The sequence below is a fragment of the Telmatherina bonti genome (assembly GCF_933228915.1).
Source record: "Telmatherina bonti genome assembly, chromosome: 5".
Taxonomy (NCBI): domain Eukaryota; kingdom Metazoa; phylum Chordata; class Actinopteri; order Atheriniformes; family Telmatherinidae; genus Telmatherina; species Telmatherina bonti.
Genome location: NC_136623.1, coordinates 4,023,523 through 4,047,302, shown reverse-complemented (window position 1 = coordinate 4,047,302; position 23,780 = coordinate 4,023,523). Strand labels below are relative to the sequence as shown.

The 23,780-nt window shown below is 52.5% G+C and overlaps 1 protein-coding gene across 2 annotated transcripts in view; it reads right to left on the bottom strand.

Annotated features, from left to right (window-relative positions):
* Positions 1 to 7,489: 7,489 nt before the first annotated feature.
* Positions 7,490 to 23,780, bottom strand: part of LOC306756499 (CREB-regulated transcription coactivator 2) — a gene marked incomplete at its 5' end in the record, with an annotated part of 45,616 nt that continues 29,325 nt past the window's right edge. For both annotated transcript variants that reach the window (XM_079241241.1, XM_079241242.1), the window contains 8 exons: positions 7,490 to 8,542; positions 8,761 to 8,911; positions 10,384 to 10,455; positions 19,710 to 19,880; positions 19,946 to 20,140; positions 20,227 to 20,696; positions 22,061 to 22,329; positions 22,616 to 22,665. In XM_079241241.1, the coding sequence (XP_079097367.1) occupies positions 8,352 to 8,542; positions 8,761 to 8,911; positions 10,384 to 10,455; positions 19,710 to 19,880; positions 19,946 to 20,140; positions 20,227 to 20,696; positions 22,061 to 22,329; positions 22,616 to 22,665 (1,569 nt within the window). In that variant the 3' untranslated portion in view covers positions 7,490 to 8,351. The remainder of the gene's footprint in view (positions 8,543 to 8,760; positions 8,912 to 10,383; positions 10,456 to 19,709; positions 19,881 to 19,945; positions 20,141 to 20,226; positions 20,697 to 22,060; positions 22,330 to 22,615; positions 22,666 to 23,780) is intronic.

Below are 23,780 nucleotides of genomic sequence, written 5' to 3'. Positions count from 1 at the left end.
GGTACCAACTTACAAAATAAAAGCACGACAGGAAGTAGACCAGAGCTGACGGTAACTATCAAAATAATTGTCATTGGTCGGTTTTTTTGTTGTTGTTTTTTTTGTTTTTTTTTGCTGATTTCACTGCAAAATAGTCTAAATATACGTCTTTATACTGACTTTATTTTAACTCAAGCATCTCATTAGCCTAGTAGAGAGTCCTATTCCATCCTATGCAAACACAACAGCAACTTTATTTAGTTTATAGACACTGCTCAAAAAACTAAAGGGAACACCTAAACAACACGATGTAACTCCAAGTCAACCAGACTTCTGTGAAATGGAACTGTCCACTTAGGAAGCAACACTGACTGACAATCAGTTCCACCTGCTGTTGTGCAAATGGAATAGACAACAGGTGGAAATTATAGGCAACTGGCAAGACACACCCAATAAAGGAGTGGTTCTGCAGGTGGAGACCACAGACCACTTCTCAGTTCCGATGCTTTCTGGCTGATGTTTTGGTCTGAATGCTGGCGGTGCTTTCACTCTAGTGGTAGCATGAGACGGAGTCTACAACCCACACAAGTGGCTCAGGTAGTGCAGCTCATCCAGGATGGCACATCGATGCCAGCTGTGGCAAGAAGGTTTGCTGTGTCTGTCAGCGTAGTGTCCAGAGCATGGAGGCGCTACCAGGAGACAGGCCAGTACATCAGGAGACGTGGAGGAGGCCGTGGGAGGACAACAACCCAGCAGCAGGACCGCTACCTCCTTCTTTGTGCAAGGAGGAACAGGAGGAGCACTGCCAGAGCCCTGCAGAATGAGCTCCAGCAGGACACAAATGTGCATGTGTCTGCTCCAACAGTCAGAAACAGACTCCATGAGGGTGGTATGAGGGCCCGACGTCCACAGGTGGGGGTTGTGTTTACAGCCCAACACCGTGCAGGACGTTTGGCGTTTGCCAGAGAACACCAAGATTGGTAAATGACCTCATGTGGCTGGAGTGTGTCAGCAGTTCCTGCAACACCAAGGCATTGATGTTATGGACCGGCCCGCCCGTTCCCCAGACCTGGATCCAGCTGAGCACATCTGGGACATCATGTCTCGCTCCATCCACCAACGCCAAGTTGCACCACAGACTGTCCAGGAGTTGGCGGATGCTTTAGTCCAGGTCTGGAGATCCCTCAGGAAAACATCCGCCGCCTCATCAGGAGCATGCCCAGGTGTTGTAGGGAGGTCATACAGGCACGCGGAGGCCACACACACTACTGAGCCTCATTCTGACTTGTTTAAAGGACATTACATCAAAGATGGATCAGCCTGTAGAACTCCAAATCCAGACCTCCATGGGTCGATATGTTTGATTTTCATTGATAATTTATGTGTGATTTTGTTGTCAGCAGATTCAACTATGGAAAGAACAAAGTATTTAATAAAATATTTAATTCATTCAGATCTACAACGTGTTACTTTAGTGTTCCCTTTGTTTTTTGAGCAGTGTATTTTAAAGTTTGCCTAGATATGGTCATGCATAATATAATGGATTTATAACAGTAATAAGTTGTTTTAGCCTGTAAAACGCTTAATATTTTTTTTTCTTTTTATGTGTTTATTTCATGGTTTTTGTGTTTTTTCCACTGATCATCTCTAGGATGTGGAAGTTCATTCATTCATCATCCTAACCGCTTCATCCGATGAAGGGTGGCGGGGAAGCCGGAGCCTAACCCAGGACAGGCAGGATACACCCTGAACAGCTCGCCAGTCCATTGCACGGCCTAAATACGGTCATATATAATAAAATGTTTTCTTAGAAGTAATAAAAGGAAAAATTGTTTGAGTCTGTAAGATAAAGTTTTTTTTATATTGCGCTTTTCATAGACACAAGGTCACAAAGTGCTTCACAACATAAAAACTGCAGCGTGTGGAAAAAAATAAAGAAATAAAAACAGTATAATACACAGCAGTGTCACAGAGTCTTTTGGAGCCATAATGCCTGAGCAAATATGTTTTTGAGAGGTCTTTAGAAGCATCTAGAGAACCCAGAGGGTGCAGATCCTGGGGAAGCTCATTCATAAAACGCATGTTTTATTTCTTTTTATGTTTTTTATTTCATGGTTTTTTCACTGATCATCAGGATGTGGAAGTTGCTCATGTGGATTATCTGTTTTACTGCTTGGCACAGGGCGTCCAAAGTCGATCGAGGGCCACTGTCCTGCAGGATTTCCATGTATCCCTGCTCCAACACACCTGACATCCATTAAATAGACTGCACAGCCTATGAAGTTCTGCAAAACAAGTGATTAGTTTGACTCAGGTGTGTTGGAGCAGGGATACATGGAAAACCTGCAGGATTGTGGTCCTGGAGGACCGGAGCTGGACACCCTGGCGTTAGCATGTATTTAGCTGTGACGATAAGTGCAATGTTTTTTCCAGATGTTTAATGTTTGTTTGGGAGACAGAATCCGTGATCTGAAAGATTCTTCTGCACCTGAAGGTGGAGAAAGTTTAAATGTGAAGGTCAGGTATCAGTAAAAGTTCCTCTGCAGACTGCAACAGGATGGATTTCCCTGATCAAACCCTGGTTGATGGGGAAATGTGCTTTAACATAAGGGTGGAAACAGAACAAACTGCAGATGGTTGCTGCTGCCAAGACGTGTCAATGTCCCACTGGGGGACAGATAACGTCTGATCCGATCTTTCCAAGGTAACTTTAAGAGATGGAAAGAATTAGTGATGCTATATATTCAGACTTTTATGAAGAGGTGACAAAGCAGAGGTCCTCATCAGTGCACCTGATTGGTCCGCCTGGTTTTGGTGTCCACCCACAGACTTACAGGCTGATTGGTTAATCGCCGAACCAGTGAGGAAGATTTTATCAGTCCAGGTTTAATCTTGATGTGAGTTTTATTCATGTTGATAAAATCAAAAGTTGATCTGAGGTTTTAGTTACGTCCGTTTCCATGGTAACAGCGAGGCTTGTTTAACGGGATGAAACATAAGGTGGGTTCTGCTGGAGCAAACAGCTGTGTTAACCCTCCGGAAGCGTTACCCATTCAAGTGATTGTTTTCTACCATTGCGTGAATCCCACCAGCTGCAGCTGCAGCAGACCACCACCTGATGGTGCTGTGTTTATGTACTACAGTTGTCGTGGGTCCAGTTGTCCTTGGAAAGGTGTCTGCACCCAGAACCGCAAGTTGTCTTTTGTTCTATTCTCTTCTAGTCATTCAGCAGACGCTTTTATCCAAAGCGACTTATAAATAAGTAAAAACACAGCAGGAAATCAAACAGCAGAGGACATCGTAGGAAGGTGCTGGTGGACTGCTGGAGTCCAGTTGGACGCCGGTCTTGTGAGTGTAGAGCTACAGGCTTTTCTTCCCACACCCCACAATATTACATTTGTTAAAATACAAGAATGAATACCATAATATTTGTTCCAAAGAACTGGGCTAAGTTCTCCAGCTCCTCTGACAAACAGTTAAACTAAGTTCAGAAACGAACAGCTGAGTCTTCATCTTGAAGCAGATCAGGACTCTGCAGAGCGGACAGAGTTCGGCAGGTCTGGTGGTGGTTTCATCCAACGTTGTCATGGTAACGCTAGGCGTCTTCTAGCTGTGGAGAGGGAGTGTAGGTCTGGATTAGGGAGTGGAGGTAGACGGGAGACGTTTCAGTTATTGTTTTGTAAACCAGAAGCAGAGCTCTGAATCTGATGCTCTGCAACTGGAAACCAGTGAAGCGCGATTAGCAGCGGAGTGACATGAACCCGTTTGGGTTGGTTGAAAACCAGACGCGCTGCTGGTTCTGGATCATCTGCAGAGGTTTAACCAGCATGCAGGCAGACCTGCCAGTAGGGAACTGCAGTAATCCATGTGTGAGATGACCAGAACCTGAACCAGAAGCTGAGTTGTGTGTTCTGTCAGGTACGTCTGATTCTCTTGATGTTGTAGAGAGCATATCAGCAGGTACGGGCAACCGAGGCAACATGGACCTTAAAGGTCAACTGGTCACCCACCATGACACCCAGATTCCAGGCAGCAGACGTAGGAACAAGTGTGATAGAGTGGAGCTTCACGTATCTGCAGAGGTAATGAAGGATCAGCTGGACAGACAATGAGCTCTGTCTTGGACAGATTGAGCTGAAGGTGGCGATCCTTCATCCATGCAGAGATATCAGCAAGACAAGCTGATATTCTCAGAGAAACGTTGTGTCGTCTGGTGGGAAGGAGAGGAAAAGCTGAGTGTCATCTGCATAGCAGTGGTAGGAGAAGCCATGAGAGCTTCTAACTGCACCGAGTGAGGAGGTGTATGGTGGAAAGAGAAGAGGGCCGAGCACCGATCCCTGAGGCTCCCCTGTTTTCATGTGATCTGGACACTTCTCCTCACCAGGATACTCTGAAGGAGCTTCCTGAGAGGTAGGACGTGGACCACGAGAGGACAGATCCAGAGATACTGAGCTCAGAGAGTGGAGAGGAGAATCTGATGGTTGGCTGGGTCAGAAGCAGCAGACTCGAGGACTGACCGGTAGATCTGGTCCAGCAGGACCAGGACTAACCAGTGGATCTGGTCCAGCAGGACCAGGACTGACCAGTGGATCTGGTGGTAGGGAACCAGTAGCAGACAGGAGACCAGTTCCAGTGGAGTGAAGCCAGACTGATGTGGATCTAACTGGTTTCTATCATGGAGGAACTGGGAGACTGAAGACGACCCGCTCCAGTAGTGTGGACATGAACGGCACCAGTGGGACCAGTCGGTAGTTTCCATCTGGACTGGGTTGAGTGTGGGTTTCTTCAGCAGTGGGGTGACCCGAGCCTGCTGAAAGTTATCAAAATTCTTTTTGTGTCGTCTTCATCAGTAACTGTGTTGCGGCGGCGGCGCATTCATTTAAAAAAATTGCATCAATATCTTTACTTTATTGATCATTATCAGCTAAATCGGCTGCTGTTGGCATGGTGACGTCTTGATGTCTGACTTGGTACTGACGTCACCTCCTCCAGAGACAACTGGAGTCACCCGTTTTGGTCCATCGGTGGGAATAAAAGAGACGTCCTGGATTCGAGGTCTGTTTCCAAACTCAGGACGCACCAAACAAACCGACAGGTTGGTGGAAATGAAAAGAATGAAAGTCATCTTTCATCTGTTTATTTTCTGGAAAATAATGTGAATATACATTTTCTTTAAAAATCTCTCCTGTTAGCTTCTGGAAACAATATTTACAGCTCAGCCTTCCAAGTTGTCAAACAAGAAAAACAGGAATGGAAACAAAACAAACAAACTATCAACATCAATAATGTCAGAAATTATGATACATCATACAAAATATTAAAAATATAAAATATGGCCTGAAACTGATCCCTAATCTGTGTGCACGAACACACACGCAGAACGCCTGGCTGGTCAACAGCTCCTCCTACAGGCCTAGTCTGGAACTGCACATAAACTCATTTCAACTTTAAAGGAGAATAACAACACACACACACACACACACACGCACACACACTCGGGGAGTGTTGTTTCAGATGTTGTGGACATTTTGGACACTGAACGTTTTGGACATCGTGGACACTATGGACGTTTTGGATATTGTTGGACTTTGTGGACATTAGTGGACGCACACATTAACAGTGTTAACTTGTTAAAGCGGCTCTATGATGCTATGTCTAGCTTTCTACGGTGATATCGTGATGAATCCTCATCAGACACGTGAACGGTGCCGTTTTTTTATCACCTAATTTTGGAGTTTTCCCGCATTCTACGTTCGGTTTCCATGGAAACGATTGGTTTTTAAGGGTTTTGGTCGTCTTCTCTCGGTTGTGCACGTTCACGAGAAGAAAGACACGCCCACCTTCACTGCTCGGTATAATTACTCCTAGCAATGACCAATCAGACGCAGCGGGCAGGACATAGGGCGGAGCTTCCTCTGATGGCGTGTTTCTGGCTGATCACAGAGGATCAATACAAGATGAATAAAGAGGTTTGTGGAAAATGATTACTTCTTGTCCTTCTGGACTGGATTAAAATACATAAGACCCAAATGAGACAACCAGGACCTCCAACTGGTTCCATTGGTCACAGGTTGTGTACAGCTGTCCAGTCCAGCTGGTCCCGGTTCTGGTTCTGGTCCAGGTGTAGCTCAGACAGAACCTCTCCGGTTCCAATCACGACCCGTCTCTGATGCATTGATCCCAGAGTCTATAGACTGGCCGACCTGGGACCACATGGGACGTGTGAACGGTTCTGATCAGACAGTAAAGGTCAGTACGGCGGGTTATTGATCCGTCTGCAGCCCGGCCCGACCAGCAGGGGACAGCAGTCTGACTCCAAACCTTCATCTTCATCACTTTCAACTCAGATCAGCTGAGCAACGCGACTGACTTTCATTTTTCTCTGTCTAAGCTGAAACTCCATCCGGTTTGTTTGCACCTGGAACATTTTCAGAACTTTCCAGGACTTCCCAGAACTTTTCAGGCTGTGCTGCCTTCACGTCCCCCAAATTTCATGTTTGCTGTCATTTTGATCCGTCAGCTCATCAGCTTAACCTGCGTTTGTTTAAAGGGAGCTGCATAAAGATTCACTCTGCGCACGTGTGTGCACGTGTACATGCACGCGTGTAATTCACTGCTGTTTTTAAAAATACATATTATATCTGAAAAATATTTACAAACAAAAATAGAAAAATTTTCTGAATATTTTAAGTTACAGAAAAATACGAAAGTGGCTGCAGCAAGCGAGGGGGCGGGGCTTAGAGCTGTCAATCACAGTGACTGGGTGGAGTTAAAGGACCATCCCACCAATAATCTCAGAGCTTTTAGTTGACGTAGTGACGGAGTTCGGGCCTGAAATTAATCTGGAAACTGAAGAAATGATGAAACGTGTCCGATCGTCAAAACGCTCAAATACAAAAAATAAAAACAAATCTCAAGTTGGTACAAGTCGAGGACCAGTTCACGGTCCCGAGTCGGAACTGGTCGAGGACCGGTTGACGGTCCCGAGTCGGAACTGGTCGACGACCGGTTGACGGTCCCGAGTCGGAACTGGTCGACGACCGGTTGACGGTCCCGAGTCGGAACTGGTCGACGACCGGTTGACGGTCCCGAGTCGGAACTGGTCGACGACCGGTTGACGGTCCCGAGTCGGAACTGGTCGACGACCGGTTGACGGTCCCGAGTCGGAACTGGTCGATGGTCCCGAGTCGGAACTGGTCGACGACCGGTTGACGGTCCCGAGTCGGAACTGGTCGAGGACCGGTTGACGGTCCCGAGTCGGAACTGGTCGATGGTCCCGAGTCGGAACTGGTCGACGACCGGTTGACGGTCCCGAGTCGGAACTGGTCGACGACCGGTTGACGGTCCCGAGTCGGAACTGGTCGATGGTCCCGAGTCGGAACTGGTCGACGACCGGTTGACGGTCCCGAGTCGGAACTGGTCGACGACCGGTTGACGGTCCCGAGTCGGAACTGGTCGATGGTCCCGAGTCGGAACTGGTCGACGACCGGTTGACGGTCCCGAGTCGGAACTGGTCGACGACCGGTTGACGGTCCCGAGTCGGAACTGGTCGACGACCGGTTGACGGTCCCGAGTCGGAACTGGTCGACGACCGGTTGACGGTCCCGAGTCGGAACTGGTCGACGGCCGGTTAACGAGTCAACGGTCCCGAGTCGGAACTGGTCGATGGCCGGTTAACGAGTCAACGGTCCCGAGTCGGAACTGGTCGACGGCCAGTTAACGAGTCAACGGTCCCGAGTCGGAACTGGTCGACGGCCAGTTAACGAGTCAACGGTCCCGAGTCGGAACTGGTCGACGGCCAGTTAACGAGTCAACGGTCCCGAGTCAGAAGCAGTCAACAACCAGTTGGTGGAAGAGCCCTTTAAATCTACACCAGAGGGGGCGGAGCTCTGCGCCGAAGGCTGTCGGGTTTCTGTGACATCACAGTGCATCCGACACACACACACACACACACACACACACACACACACACACACACACACCCACGTCATTCATCAACGCCACGGTTCCCATCAGAGACCAGATCAGGAACCAGTTTTTACTGGTTTCAGATGGGAACTCAATCCGGACCGATCTCGACCAGATGGGGACCGATCTGGACCTGATCCGGTCTGGAACGGCAGATGGACGGGGGTCTTGGCGAGACCACCGCAGCCTGAATGATGGCTGACTTCCTGTCAACATGGCGGCAACAGCAGAAAGCGGCGCGGCGCCGCCAACGGCGACGGTGGCAGTTCAAGCTTTTCCAAGTGCTGCTGGTTTTTTACAGGAAGTGATGTCACCATGACTCATCAGTGAGCAGAGACCGCTGGAGGACCTGACGAGTTGGGTTCTGGACCAGGACCATCCTGAGGATGCGGTTCCCAGCGGGGTCACTTGAGCCGGTCGGACCGGAAGGAGTCCTCCACTGCCGGGTCGGCGAGCATCAGGTCCCCCTCCAGCATGTCCAGAGACAGCGGGTCCATCCGGAGCGGGTCGTCCAGGCTGAAAGGGTCCATCTCAAAGCCGGGGACATGGGACAGAGCGCTGGTGATCTCCTTGGACAGACCCGTCTGGAAGTCACCTGCAGGGACCAGACGGGAAGGTTACACTGGGTCAACTGGGATGGAGACAGCGGGTCCGACCCGTTTCGTGTCCCGATGCGGATTCTGGACTCGGGATCTGATCCAGGCTGTGTACCGGTTCCACAAATCCAGATCTCCCCACCAGGACACCAAAAGCTCCTGACTCCAGGACAGATGTGTGGCTGAACAGTGACCATGACCAACAGTGACATGTGACCTGTGAGGATGATGTTGGGGACGTCGTGGCGTCTGTCTCCGCTGCCGTAGTTCTGGTTCTGGTTGTTAAGCAGCTGCTGGTTCCCGGGGTCCGGCAGCTCCACGGTGCTGCTGCAGCTCAGACCGCCGTCAGACCGGGTCTCCGCCGGAAACTGGAGCAGGTGCAGAGGGGGAGGAGTTACAAGCTGCAGGTATTTTACAGCACAAAACACCTGATTTCAATAAAGGTGACGGGGAAGGACCGGTCCCGCATGTGGACCGGGTTGGATCCGGTTCTGAGAACGTCTGCCCAGGCAGGTCTTCCGTGTCCAGATGGATCGGAACCATTTTTAGATTTAAAGCGTCAAACACCCTGCAGACAAACCAAAGTCTGAGGGACAGTTAAGGCATCATCCAGGTACTGGACTGGGACAGTAAGGGCATGGTCCGGGTACTGGACGGGGACAGTAAGGGCATGGTCCGGGTACTGGACTGGGACAGTAAGGGCATGGTCCGGGTACTGGACGGGGACAGTAAGGGCATGGTCCGGGTACTGGACTGGGACAGTAAGGGCATGGTCCAGGTACTGGACGGGGACAGTAAGGGCATGGTCCGGGTACTGGACGGGGACAGTAAGGGCATGGTCCAGGTACTGGACGGGGACAGTAAGGGCATGGTCCGGGTACTGGACTGGGACAGTAAGGGCATGGTCCAGGTACTGGACGGGGACAGTAAGGGCATGGTCCGGGTACTGGACGGGGACAGTAAGGGCATGGTCCGGGTACTGGACGGGGACAGTAAGGGCATGGTCCGGGTACTGGACGGGGACAGTAAGGGCATGGTCCAGGTACTGGACTGGGACAGTAAGGGCATGGTCCGGGTACTGGACTGGGACAGTAAGGGCATGGTCCGGGTACTGGACGGGGACAGTAAGGGCATGGTCCGGGTACTGGACGGGGACAGTAAGGGCATGGTCCGGGTACTGGACGGGGACAGTAAGGGCATGGTCCGGGTACTGGACTGGGACAGTAAGGGCATGGTCCGGGTACTGGACAGGGACAATAAGGGAATGGTCCAGGTACTGGACGGGGACAGTAAGGGCATGGTCCGGGTACTGGACTGGGACAGTAAGGGCATGGTCCGGGTACTGGACTGGGACAGTAAGGGCATGGTCCAGGTACTGGACGGGGACAGTAAGGGCATGGTCCAGGTACTGGACGGGGACAGTAAGGGCATGGTCCAGGTACTGGACGGGGACAGTAAGGGCATGGTCCAGGTACTGGACGGGGACAGTAAGGGCATGGTCCAGGTACTGGACGGGGACAGTAAGGGCATGGTCCAGGTACTGGACTGGGACAGTAAGGGCATGGTCCGGGTACTGGACAGGGACAATAAGGGAATGGTCCAGGTACTGGACGGGGACAGTAAGGGCATGGTCCGGGTACTGGACGGGGACAGTAAGGGCATGGTCCAGGTACTGGACTGGGACAGTAAGGGCATGGTCCGGGTACTGGACAGGGACAATAAGGGAATGGTCCAGGTACTGGACCGGGACAGACACGCCGGATCAGACTCAGGTGACGCTGTAACATGTGACATCACTGTGACATCACTGATGACATCAGGTGTATGACATCATACGTACCTGCTGGTTGGGTTTTCCTGCCAGCTGCAGACTCAGGTACGGGTCGTCCAGCAGGGAGCTGAACAAGGCATCCTGGGAAACAGAAATAGTCTCGTTAGACCAAGAGGACAAACGGATCAGGGAAGGAAGCCACCAGATCCCAACGCTCCCGACAGCGTTTTCCGACAGCGCTCCCGCTCTGCTGACGGAGGCACAAGTTTTCAGTTGGAATTTGCAAGAAGAAAAACTGAAACTGAGAAACAAACGTGAACAAAGACAAGTTTTTTTTTTAACCTCCAGAGACAAACGGTGACGCCACGGCGGCTCGGACCATACAAGGCCCTAAAACGCCACCAGGTGGCACCACATGAACCACTTCTTTCATGTTTATATGAGCCACGATTCAGAAAACCGGATCCAGATGTTCTCAGAGGCAGAATGAAAGTGAATAGAGACAAACCAGACCAACTGAACCAAAACCAGTCCGGTCTTCAGAAAGCTGGATTCTGAGTACACTGTTCCCACCTGGAAGAATCTCTGACTCAATAAACATCCAATTCATGAAAATGGAGTCACTCAAAGGACTCGAATCCGTGGACACGAGTCGGATCTATGGACACGAGTCGGATCCGTCGACACGAGTCAGATCTACAGAGATGAGTCGGATCCGTGGACACGAGTCAGATCTATGAAGATCAGTCAGATCCGTGGACACAAGTCAGATCCATGGATACGAGATTGGCTCTATGGAGAGGAGTCGGCTCTCTGGAGACAAGTCGGATCTGTGGACACGAGTCGGCTCTATGGAGACGAGTTGGATCCGTGGACACGAGTCGGCTCTATGGAGATGAGTCGGATCCGTGGACACGAGTCGGCTCTATGGAGACGAGTCAGATCCGTGGACACGAGTCAGATCTATGGAGACGAGTCGGATCCGTGGACACCAGTCGGCTCTATGGAGATGAGTTGGATCCGTGGACACGAGACAGATCTATGGAGACTAGTCGGATCCATTGACATGAGTCGGATTGGTGGACACGAGTCGGATCCGTGGACACGAGTCGGAATCGTGGAGAGGAGTCGGATTCGTGGAGACGAGTCGGATTGGTGGAGACGAGTCGGATTGGTGGAGAAGAGTCGGATTGGTGGAGAAGAGTCGGATCCGTTGACACAAGTCGAATCTGTGGAGACGAGTCGGAACTATAGAAACGAGTCAGATCCATGGAGACGAGTCAGCTCTCTGGACACGAGTCAGATCCATGGAGACGAGTCGGCTCTCTGGACACGAGTCGGATCTGTTGACACGAGTCGGATCCGTGGAGATGAGTCGAATTCGTGGAGAAAAGTCGGATCCGTGGACACGAGTCAAATTCATTGACACAAGTCGGATCTATGGAGACGAGTCGTAACTGTGGACACGAGTTGGATCTATGGAGACGAGTCGTAACTGTGGACATGAGTCGTATCCATGGAGAGGAGTCGGATCCGTGGACACGAGTCGGATCTATGGAGACTAGTCGGATCTATGGAGACGAGTTGGCTCTGTGGACACGAATCGGATCTATGGAGACGAGTCGGATCCGTGTACACAAGTCGGCTCTCTGGAGACGAGTCGCATCCGCGGACACCAGTCGGCTCTATGGAGACAAGTCGGATCCGTGGACACGAGTCGGATCTATGGAGACTAGTTGGATCTATGGAGACGAGTCGGCTCTGTGGAGACGAGTCGGATCCGTGGACACGAGTCAGAAATATGGAGACTAGTCGGATCTATGGAGACGAGTCGGATCCATTGACACGAGTCGGATCCGTTGACACAAGTCGGATCCGTGGACACCAGTCGGATCCGTGGACACCAGTCGGATCCGTGGACACGAGTCGGATCCGTGGACACCAGTCGGCTCTATGGAAACAAGTCGGATCCGTGGACACGAATCGGATCTATGGAGACGAGTCAGATCCGTGGACACCAGTCGGCTCTCTGGAGACGAGTCGGATCCGTGGACACCAGTCGGCTCTCTGGAGACGAGTCGGATCCGTGGACACCAGTCGGCTCTATGGAGACAAGTCGGATCCGTGGACACCAGTCGGCTCTCTGGAGACGAGTCGGATCCGTGGACACCAGTCGGCTCTCTGGAGACGAGTCGGATCCGTGGACACCAGTCGGCTCTATGGAGACGAGTCGGATCCGTGGACACCAGTCGGCTCTATGGAGACGAGTCGGATCCGTGGACACCAGTCGGCTCTATGGAGACGAGTCGGATCCGTGGACACCAGTCGGCTCTATGGAGACAAGTCGGATCCGTGGACACCAGTCGGCTCTATGGAGACAAGTCGGATCCGTGGACACCAGTCGGCTCTATGGAGACTAGTCAGATCTATGGAGACTAGTCGGATCTATGGTGACAAGTCGGATCCGTGGACACGATTCGGATCTATGGAGACGAGTTGGCTCTGTGGACACGAATCGGATCTATGGAGACGAGTCGGATCCGTGTACACAAGTCGGCTCTATGGAGACAAGTCGGATCCGTGGACACCAGTCGGCTCTATGGAGACAAGTCGGATCCGTGGACACCAGTCGGCTCTATGGAGACAAGTCGGATCCGTGGACACCAGTCGGCTCTATGGAGACAAGTCGGATCCGTGGACACCAGTCGGCTCTATGGAGACGAGTCGGATCCGTGGACACGAATCGGATCTATGGAGACGAGTCAGATCTGTGGAGACGAGTCGGCTCTGTGGAGACAAGTCGGATCCGTGGACACGAGTCAGATCTATGGAGACTAGTCGGATCTATGGAGACGAGTCGGATCCGTGGACACGATTCGGATCTATGGAGACAAGTCGGATTCGTGGAGACGAGTCGGATCCGTTGACACAAGTCACATCCGTGGAGACGAGTCGGATCTATGGAGACAAGTCACATCCGTGGACACGAGTCGGATCCGTGGAGACAAGTCGGATCCGTGGAGAGGAGTCGGATCTATGGAGACTAGTCGGATCCGTGGACACGATTCGGATCTATGGAGACGAGTTGGCTCTGTGGACACGAATCGGATCTATGGAGACGAGTCGGATCCGTGTACACAAGTCGACTCTATGGAGACGAGTCGGATCCGTGGACACGAATCGGATCTATGGAGACGAGTCGGATCCGTGTACACAAGTCGGCTCTATGGAGACGAGTCGGATCCGTGGACACCAGTCGGCTCTATGGAGACAAGTCGGATCCGTGGACACCAGTCGGCTCTATGGAGACGAGTCGGATCCGTGGACACCAGTCGGCTCTATGGAGACGGGTCGGATCCGTGGACACGAGTCGGCTCTATGGAGACGAGTCGGATCCGTGGACACGAATCGGATTTGTGGAGACGAGTCGGATCTATGGAGACGAGTCGGCTCTATGGAGACGAGTCGGCTCTATGGAGACGAGTCGGATCCGTGGACACGAATCGGATCTATGGAGACGAGTCGGCTCTGTGGAGACGAGTCGGATCCGTGGACACAATTCGGATCTATGGAGACAAGTCGGATTCGTGGAGACGAGTCGGATCCGTTGACACAAGTCACATCCGTGGAGACGAGTCGGATCTATGGAGACTAGTCGGATCTATGGAGACGAGTCGGATCCGTGGACACGATTCGGATCTATGGAGACAAGTCGGATTCGTGGAGACGAGTCGGATCCGTTGACACAAGTCACATCCGTGGAGACGAGTCGGATCTATGGAGACAAGTCGGATTCGTGGAGACAAGTCGGATCCGTGGAGAGGAGTCAGATCTATGGAGACTAGTCAGATCTATGGAGACTAGTCGGATCTATGGTGACAAGTCGGATCCGTGGACACGATTCGGATCTATGGAGACTAGTCGGATCTATGGAGACGAGTTGGCTCTGTGGACACGAATCGGATCTATGGAGACGAGTCGGATCCGTGTACACAAGTCGGCTCTATGGAGACGAGTCGGATCCGTGGACACCAGTCGGCTCTATGGAGACAAGTCGGATCCGTGGACACCAGTCGGCTCTATGGAGACGAGTCGGATCCGTGGACACGAGTCGGCTCTATGGAGACGAGTCGGATCCGTGGACACGAATCGGATCTGTGGAGACGAGTCGGATCTATGGAGACGAGTCGGCTCTATGGAGACGAGTCGGATCCGTGGACACGAATCGGATCTATGGAGACGAGTCGGATCTATGGAGACGAGTCGGCTCTGTGGAGACGAGTCGGCTCTGTGGAGACGAGTCGGATCCGTGGACACGAGTCAGATCTATGGAGACTAGTCGGATCTATGGAGACGAGTCGGATCCGTGGACACGATTCGGATCTATGGAGACAAGTCGGATTCGTGGAGACGAGTCGGATCCGTTGACACAAGTCACATCCGTGGAGACGAGTCGGATCTATGGAGACAAGTCGGATTCGTGGAGACAAGTCGGATCCGTTGACACAAGTCACATCCGTGGAGACGAGTCGGATCCGTGGAGACAAGTCGGATCCGTGGAGAGGAGTCGGATCCGTGGAGAGGAGTCAGATCTATGGAGACTAGTCAGATCTATGGAGACAAGTCGGATCTATGGTGACAAGTCGGATCCGTGGACACGATTCGGATCTATGGAGACTAGTCGGATCTATGGAGACGAGTTGGCTCTGTGGACACAAGTCGGCTCTATGGAGACGAGTCGGATCCGTGGACACCAGTCGGCTCTATGGAGACAAGTCGGATCCGTGGACACCAGTCGGCTCTATGGAGACAAGTCGGATCCGTGGACACCAGTCGGCTCTATGGAGACAAGTCGGATCCGTGGACACCAGTCGGCTCTATGGAGACAAGTCGGATCCGTGGACACCAGTCGGCTCTATGGAGACAAGTCGGATCCGTGGACACCAGTCGGCTCTATGGAGACAAGTCGGATCCGTGGACACCAGTCGGCTCTATGGAGACGAGTCGGATCCGTGGACACGAATCGGATCTATGGAGACGAGTCAGATCCGTGGAGACGAGTCGGCTCTGTGGAGACAAGTCGGATCCGTGGACACCAGTCGGCTCTATGGAGACGAGTCGGATCCGTGGACACGAATCGGATCTATGGAGACGAGTCGGATCTATGGAGACGAGTCGGCTCTGTGGAGACGAGTCGGATCCGTGGACACGAGTCAGATCTATGGAGACTAGTCGGATCTATGGAGACGAGTCGGATCCGTGGACACGATTCGGATCTATGGAGACAAGTCGGATTTGTGGAGACGAGTTGGATCTATGGAGACAAGTCGGATTCGTGGAGACAAGTCGGATCCGTTGACACAAGTCACATCCGTGGACACAAGTCGGATCCGTGGAGACAAGTCGGATCCGTGGAGAGGAGTCGGATCCGTGGAGACGAGTCGTAACTGTGGACACGAGTCGGATCTATGGAGACGAGTCGGATCCGTGAACACAAGTCAGATCTATGGAGACTAGTCGGATCTATGTTGACAAGTCGGATCCGTGGACACGATTCGGATCTATGGAGACGAGTCGGATCTATGGAGACGAGTCGGATCCGTGAACACAAGTCAGATCTATGGAGACTAGTCGGATCTATGTTGACAAGTCGGATCCGTGGACACGATTCGGATCTATGGAGACGAGTCGGATCCGTGGACACCAGTCGGCTCTATGGAGACAAGTCGGATCCGTGGACACCAGTCGGCTCTATGGAGACAAGTCGGATCCGTGGACACCAGTCGGCTCTATGGAGACAAGTCGGATCCGTGGACACCAGTCGGCTCTATGGAGACGAGTCGGATCTATGGAGACGAGTCGGCTCTGTGGAGACGAGTCGGATCCGTGGACACGAGTCAGATCTATGGAGACTAGTCGGATCTATGGAGACGAGTCGGATCCGTGGACACGATTCGGATCTATGGAGACAAGTCGGATTTGTGGAGACGAGTCGGATCCGTTGACACAAGTCACATCCGTGGAGACGAGTTGGATCTATGGAGACAAGTCGGATTCGTGGAGACAAGTCGGATCCGTTGACACAAGTCACATCCGTGGACACAAGTCGGATCCGTGGAGACAAGTCGGATCCGTGGAGAGGAGTCGGATCCGTGGAGACGAGTCGTAACTGTGGACACGAGTCGGATCTATGGAGACGAGTCGGATCCGTGAACACAAGTCAGATCTATGGAGACTAGTCGGATCTATGTTGACAAGTCGGATCCGTGGACACGATTCGGATCTATGGAGACGAGTTGGCTCTGTGGACACGAATCGGATCTATGGAGACGAGTCGGATCCGTGTACACAAGTCGGCTCTATGGAGACGAGTCGGATCCGTGTACACAAGTCGTCTCTATGGAGACGAGTCGGATCCGTGGACACCAGTCGGCTCTATGGAGACAAGTCGGATCCGTGGACACCAGTCGGCTCTATGGAGACAAGTCGGATCCGTGGACACGAGTCGGCTCTATGGAGACAAGTCGGATCCGTGGACACCAGTCGGCTCTATGGAGACGGGTCGGATCCGTGGACACGAGTCGGCTCTATGGAGACGAGTCGGATCTGTGGAGACGAGTCGGATCTATGGAGACGAGTCGGCTCTATGGAGACGAGTCGGATCCGTGGACACGAATCGGATCTATGGAGACGAGTCGGATCTGTGGAGACGAGTCGGCTCTGTGGAGACGAGTCGGATCCGTGGACACGAGTCAGATCTATGGAGACTAGTCGGATCTATGGAGACGAGTCGGATCCGTGGACACGATTCGGATCTATGGAGACAAGTCGGATTCGTGGAGACGAGTCGGATCCGTTGACACAAGTCACATCCGTGGAGACGAGTCGGATCTATGGAGACAAGTCGGATTCGTGGAGACAAGTCGGATCCGTTGACACAAGTCACATCCGTGGAGACGAGTCGGATCCGTGGAGACAAGTCACATCCGTGGAGACGAGTCGGATCCGTGGAGACAAGTCGGATCCGTGGAGAGGAGTCGGATCCGTGGAGAGGAGTCAGATCTATGGAGACTAGTCAGATCTATGGAGACTAGTCGGATCTATGGTGACAAGTCGGATCCGTGGACACGATTCGGATCTATGGAGACTAGTCGGATCTATGGAGACGAGTTGGCTCTGTGGACACGAATCGGATCTATGGAGACGAGTCGGATCCGTGTACACAAGTCGGCTCTATGGAGACGAGTCGGATCCGTGGACACAAGTCGGCTCTATGGAGACAAGTCGGATCCGTGGACACCAGTCGGCTCTATGGAGACAAGTCGGATCCGTGGACACCAGTCGGCTCTATGGAGACGGGTCGGATCCGTGGACACGAATCGGATCCGTGGAGACGAGTCGGATCTATGGAGACGAGTCGGCTCTGTGGAGACGAGTCGGATCCGTGGACACGAGTCGGCTCTGTGGAGACGAGTCGGATCCGTGGACACGAGTCAGATCTATGGAGACTAGTCGGATCTATGGAGACGAGTCGGATCCGTGGACACGATTCGGATCTATGGAGACAAGTCGGATTCGTGGAGACGAGTCGGATCCGTGGAGACAAGTCGGATTCGTGGAGACGAGTCGGATCCGTTGACACAAGTCACATCCGTGGAGACGAGTCGGATCCGTGGAGAGGAGTCGGATCCGTGGAGAGGAGTCGGATCCGTGGAAAGGAGTCGGATCTATGGAGACGAGTCGAATCCGGGGACGCGAGTTACTCATGGAAAATAGTCTAGTTCACAGCAACACGTCGGATCGTGGTTTTGTGTTCCTGTCGCTCTACCAGACTGTATGAGGCTGAAACAGAATCCCTGGAAATCTCAGTTTTCCGACGTTTTGTCCCAGTCAGACGTCTGATCAGAAGATAAAATCTTTGTGAGACAGTTCACTCGAGTCTCTGTGCACTCAGTCCTGGACTCTACAAATCTCCAGAAGCTGGTCCTGGTTCAGAGTCTCTCTGGTTCCACCGCGGCATGAGACCAGACAGTAAACATGACGCCGACAGGTGACTGAACCAGGTGATGAGTTCATGGCGAACATCAGCGGTGTTTCTCTGGCCGTTGGCTAAGTGGCTCCCAGAAACATGTAATTGTGTGAAGACATTGTAAACATGACGAGCAACAGCAGCAGGTTACAAAACGACCAGCTCTGACTGGATTATACAACTGAACCACTTCCAGAACACAACATAACCAGATTAATGCAAATGGATTCATCAGCTGAGTCTAATCAGGCATCTCCAGACAGAAAACACCCAAACTGACTCAAAGTGCTTATCAAACACACCGCTGCTCCATGTTTTCCAGCTTCTGCTTTACTTTAACCCTGAAACCTCCACCAGACCTCCCCGAGGACTCCCCACCGTCAGGAACCTGCAACTGGTCATGTGACCCTCCAGCTGGTCTACGGAGGTTTTCCAGCGTTTCTATCCGTCCAGGAGGTTTACAATCCAGACACAACATGTAGTGTTTATTCAGAGACTCTAGATGGTAAATCCACCATTATTTATCACATCTTCATCACCATCACTACCATGTTGCTAAGAGACCTCTATTTCCACCTGGACATGATGATGAAGACACTTCCTGTCAGACTTTCCACCAATCAGAGAGCTTAAACTGACGGTAACGTCCAATCAGGAGCAGCCAAAGATCAACAAGTGATGAGAAAAGCAGGAAAATAATGATCCTCTATGGCTGGAATAAAGCCAGGAAGACGTTTGGGATGCAGCTGAGGTGGAGGTGCTGCAGTGAGGACAGCAGGTAGATAGGAGCAGGAAGATGTGTGGAAACATGGAAACTGTGTGTGTGTGTGTTTCAGACGGGGGAGAATGATGTGCAGATGAGAAAAGGCTTGGTCACTGGTGATGTCTCCATGGAAACATCTTGTGTCCATGGAAAGCATGGGACCTTTCTCTTCACCAGCAGTCATGACTCATCAGATGGGACGGTACTGGACTCATTGTTGGATCCTGCGGCCCGGACTGAACCGAATCACATGGGACCCCGAGCCATGGGTCTGGACCCGGATCTGGATCTGGATCTCGACCCCGAGCCATGGATCTGGATCTTGATCTGGAACCGGAACCGAATCTGGACCCCGAGCCATGGATCTGGATCTGGACCCGGAACCGGATCTGGACCCCGAGCCATGGATCTGGATCTTGATCTGGAACCGGAACCGAATCTGGACCCCGAGCCATGGATCTGGATCTGGACCCGGAACCGGATCTGGACCCCGAGCCATGGATCTGGATCTTGATCTGGAACCGAATCTGGACCCCGAGCCATGGATGTGGACCTGGATCCGGACCCGGGATGTGAGGGGGTGTCCGGATGCTGCTGACTCACGTTGTAAAGGTCGGAGGTCAGGTTGATGTGCTGATGCTGCTGGACGCCGCCGGCTTGCTGCTGCTCCGCTTCCTGTTTGACCTGACAAAGAAAGGACGAGGTGGTCTGGGTGCCCGGGTCCAGCACGCCAACAGGCTTCACGGGCGCGTTGATCTGCGGTCCCATCGGGCCCTGCGGGGACACAAGCCAGGTCAGAACCATGCGGTTGACCGGGAAGCAGACGAGCCGCGTCCTACCGGTCCGAAGTGCTGCTGCACGTTGCGCAGGTTCTGCAGGTGGAGCTGTGGTTGCTGAGCAACGGGTCGCGGCTGCTGGAGACGCTGCAGCGGCTGCTGAGCGACGGGGAGCGGCGGGTGCTGGTGGGTCTGGCTGAGGGGGTACGGGGGAAGGCGCTGGTCCAGAGGCAGCTTACTGGTGTCCAGCGGGACGCCCTGCAGGGACAACAGAAGAAGAAAAGTGGGACTTCCTGCGGAGCGGCGGGATGACTTCCTGTCAGCACGGCGTGCGTCTCTCTCACCTGTGTGATGGAGGACAGGGTGGGGGACATGGTGGGGGAGAACTGCTTGGAGTGATGCCGCCGCGCCTCCCCTCCCATGGGCAGAATGAGCGGCGACAGCTGGGCTCGTCTCCGTGGTGACGTGCTGAGGGCGGGCTGAGCTTGACTGTTGAGAAGTGCCGAATAGGAGGAGGCGACAGTTCCGGCCCCGCCCACTCCACCACTGTAGGTGTGGTTACTGCTGGACACGGACTGGAGGGAGGAGTTACTGAGGGATGAGTGCAGCGATTGGCTGCTGAGTGAAGATGGGAGGGAGGGGGAGGAGCTGAGCGACGACTGCAGGGAGGGGTTGCTTAGCGACGACTGCAGGGAGGCGGAGCTCAGAGAATTAGAAAAGGAGTGGCTGCTCAGAGATGATTGGATGTTGGGGTTGCTAAGCGACGACTGTAAGGAGGGGTTACTGAGCGCGCTCTGTAGAGATGCCAGCAGTCCTGAGGAGAGAAGAAACATGAAGCGGTCAGAACCAAATCCTGCTGATGTGGATCCAGTCCACATCCTGTATAGAGTCACATCAGATCCAGTCCAGATCTAGCCCAGAGCCACGTCGGATCCAGTCCAGATATAGTCCAGATCCAGTCCAGATCTATATCCAGATCCAGTCCAGCTCTTGTCCAGATCCAGTCCCGATCTAAGTCCAGATCCAGTCCCGATCTAAGTCCAGATCCAGTCCAAATCAAGGTCCAGATCTAGATCCACATTCAGTCCAGATCTAGGGTCAGATCTATATCCAGATCAAGTCCAAATCTAGGTCAAGATCAAGATCCAGATCCAGATCCATGTCAGATCTAGTCTAGACCAAGATCCAGATCCAGTCCAGATATCGTCCAGATCTAGATCAGATTCAGATCCAGATCCACAGCAGATTCAGTCCAGGTCTAGATATAGTCCAGATACACGTCAGATCCAGATCTAGATCCACGTCAGACCCAGATCCAGATCAGATCCAGTTTAGATCCACGTCAGATCCAGACCAAGTCAGATCTAGTCCAAAACCAGCAAAACCAGCGAGACCAGCGAGTCCAGAGAGACTAGCAAAACCAGCGAGTCCAGCGAGTCCAGCGAGACCAGCGAGACCAGCGAGTCCAGCGAGACCAGCGAGACCAGCGAGACCAGCAGGCTGTTTGCAGCTGAGCTGCTCTCCAGGTGATCAGATCAGGTGGAGACATCAGGTGTCCTCCAGGATCCCCGGCTTCGCAGCTGTAACTCGGTCCAAACCCGGCTGGACATCTACTCCCTCGTCCTCGTACCGGTCCTTCTGCTTCACAGCGTGAAACTGGTCCAGGTTCAGCCCTGAGACAAGCGGACAGCAGCTTCTGTCCTGCGGTCGCCACCATAAACCCTTCCCGCCTCCCTCCTCTCAGAACGTGCCTTAAATTTAGCGCCTAGCGGATGGTTTCATGTCGCCCCCCCACTGGCGGATGGTTTCATGTCGCCCCCCCACTGGCGGATGGTTTCATGTCGCCCCCCCACTGGCGGATGGTTTCATGTCGCCCCCCGCTGCCGGGCGGTTTCATGTCGCCCCCCGCTTCCTCTGCTAACACGTCATTCAGCCCAGCTCCTCAGTTTCTGGACCAGAACCGCCTGATCCAAGCACCTCTGAGACCTTTACAGAACGCAGAGCCTCAAGTGACACCTGCAAGGCATTGTGGGTAAAAAGCCTCTCCTTTCCTTCATGAAGGATGCTCCTAAAGGAGACAATGCAGGAAGCAGGAAGTCCTTTTTAAAGCCTTTACAACAGCCTGACTCCGCCCCTTTCCAATGAAATGACCAATCAGACCAGGCTGCTTGGACCCACCTGGTGCAGGCTGGTGGAAGCTGCCGTTTCCTCCAGGTGTGTTGGCGGCGTTGATGCCCAGCTGGGTGAGGGTGGAGGCCAGGTTCCCGGTGCTGCTGCCCCCGCTCAGAGAGGAGGATCCTGGGTATCCGGGTTCGTCCTGGTCCAGCGGCGTGGGAAGCGGGGAGGGGAAGTGGAGGCTAGAGAGGTCGGGGAGCGAGCCGCCGGTGTTCAGAGCCAAGGGGATGCCGTGAGCTGGTGTGGATGGCTGCTCCGGTGACGTGAAGATGCTACGAAGGAACAGAAGTAATGTCACACTGGTTTTATTTAATCTCGTCTGTCGTTTTTATATCTGCTACCATGACAACCTCATGACAACATCCTGCATTGCTGAAAGAAACAGTTTAAAAACAACGTGTGTTCCACCTGCTGGTAGACCGGGATTTACAGTCCAGTAGAATTACTCAGGACTTCTAGATCTGATCCGATCCTGTTTTTATGTCTCCGAGTTGTTTTTACATGTCCTGTCTCAGAGTCATTTCCATCTGTCCCGTCTGTGTCCTTCAGGTGACTTACTTGATGCCAGGAACTTCACATGACTTTGGTCGGGACGACAATAAGGGAAGCTGAAAGAAAAAACATGAAAAACTGAGTTCTAGTTTGATAAAATCCAGAATTAAAGAAACGAATTGTTAAGTTCATTCAGATTCCAGAATAAAAGCCTCCAACCATGCAAAATACTGGGACTATGTGTCCTTGGCACACATGGATAGATGGATGGATGAAGGATGGATGGATGATGGATGGGTAGATGGATGGATGGATGGATGGATGAAGGATGGATGGGTGGATGGGTAGATGGACGGATGAATTATTGGGTGGATGATGGATGGATGGATGATGGATGGGTAGATGGATGGATGATGGGTGGGTGGGTGGATAGATGGATGGATGGTGGGTGGGTGGATGGATGGATGATGGATGGATGAATGGGTGGATGATGGATGGATGAATGGACGATGGATGGATGGATGGATGGGTGGATAATGGATTATTGGGTGGATGGTGGGTGGATGGATGGATGGATGAACGGTGGGTGGATGGATGGATGATGGGTGGATGGATTATTGGGTGGATGGATGGATGGATGGACTGATGGGTGGATGATGGATTATTGGGTGGATGGTGGGTGGATGGATGGATGGATGAATGGTGGGTGGATGGATGGATGATGGGTGGATGGATGGATGGATGGATGGGTGGATGGTGGGTGGATGGATGGATGGATGAACGGTGGGTGGATGGATGGATGATGGGTGGATGGATTATTGGGTGGATGGTGGGTGGATGGATGGATGGATGAATGGTGGGTGGATGGATGGATGATGGATGGGTGGATGGATGGTGGGATGGATGGATGGGTGGATGATGGATGAATGAATGGACGATGGATGGATGGATGGATGGATGGGTGGATAATGGATTATTGGGTGGATGGTGGGTGGATGGATGGATGGATGGATGATGGATGGATGGACGGATGGAGGGGTGGATGATGGATGGATGGATGATGGGTGGATGGATGGATGGTGGGATGGGTGGATGATGGATGGATGGATGGATTATTGGGTGGATGATGGATGGATGGATGGATGGGTGGATTATTGGATGGTGGATGGATTATTGGGTGGATGGATGGGTGGTTGAATGGATTATTGGGTGGATGATGGATGGATGGATG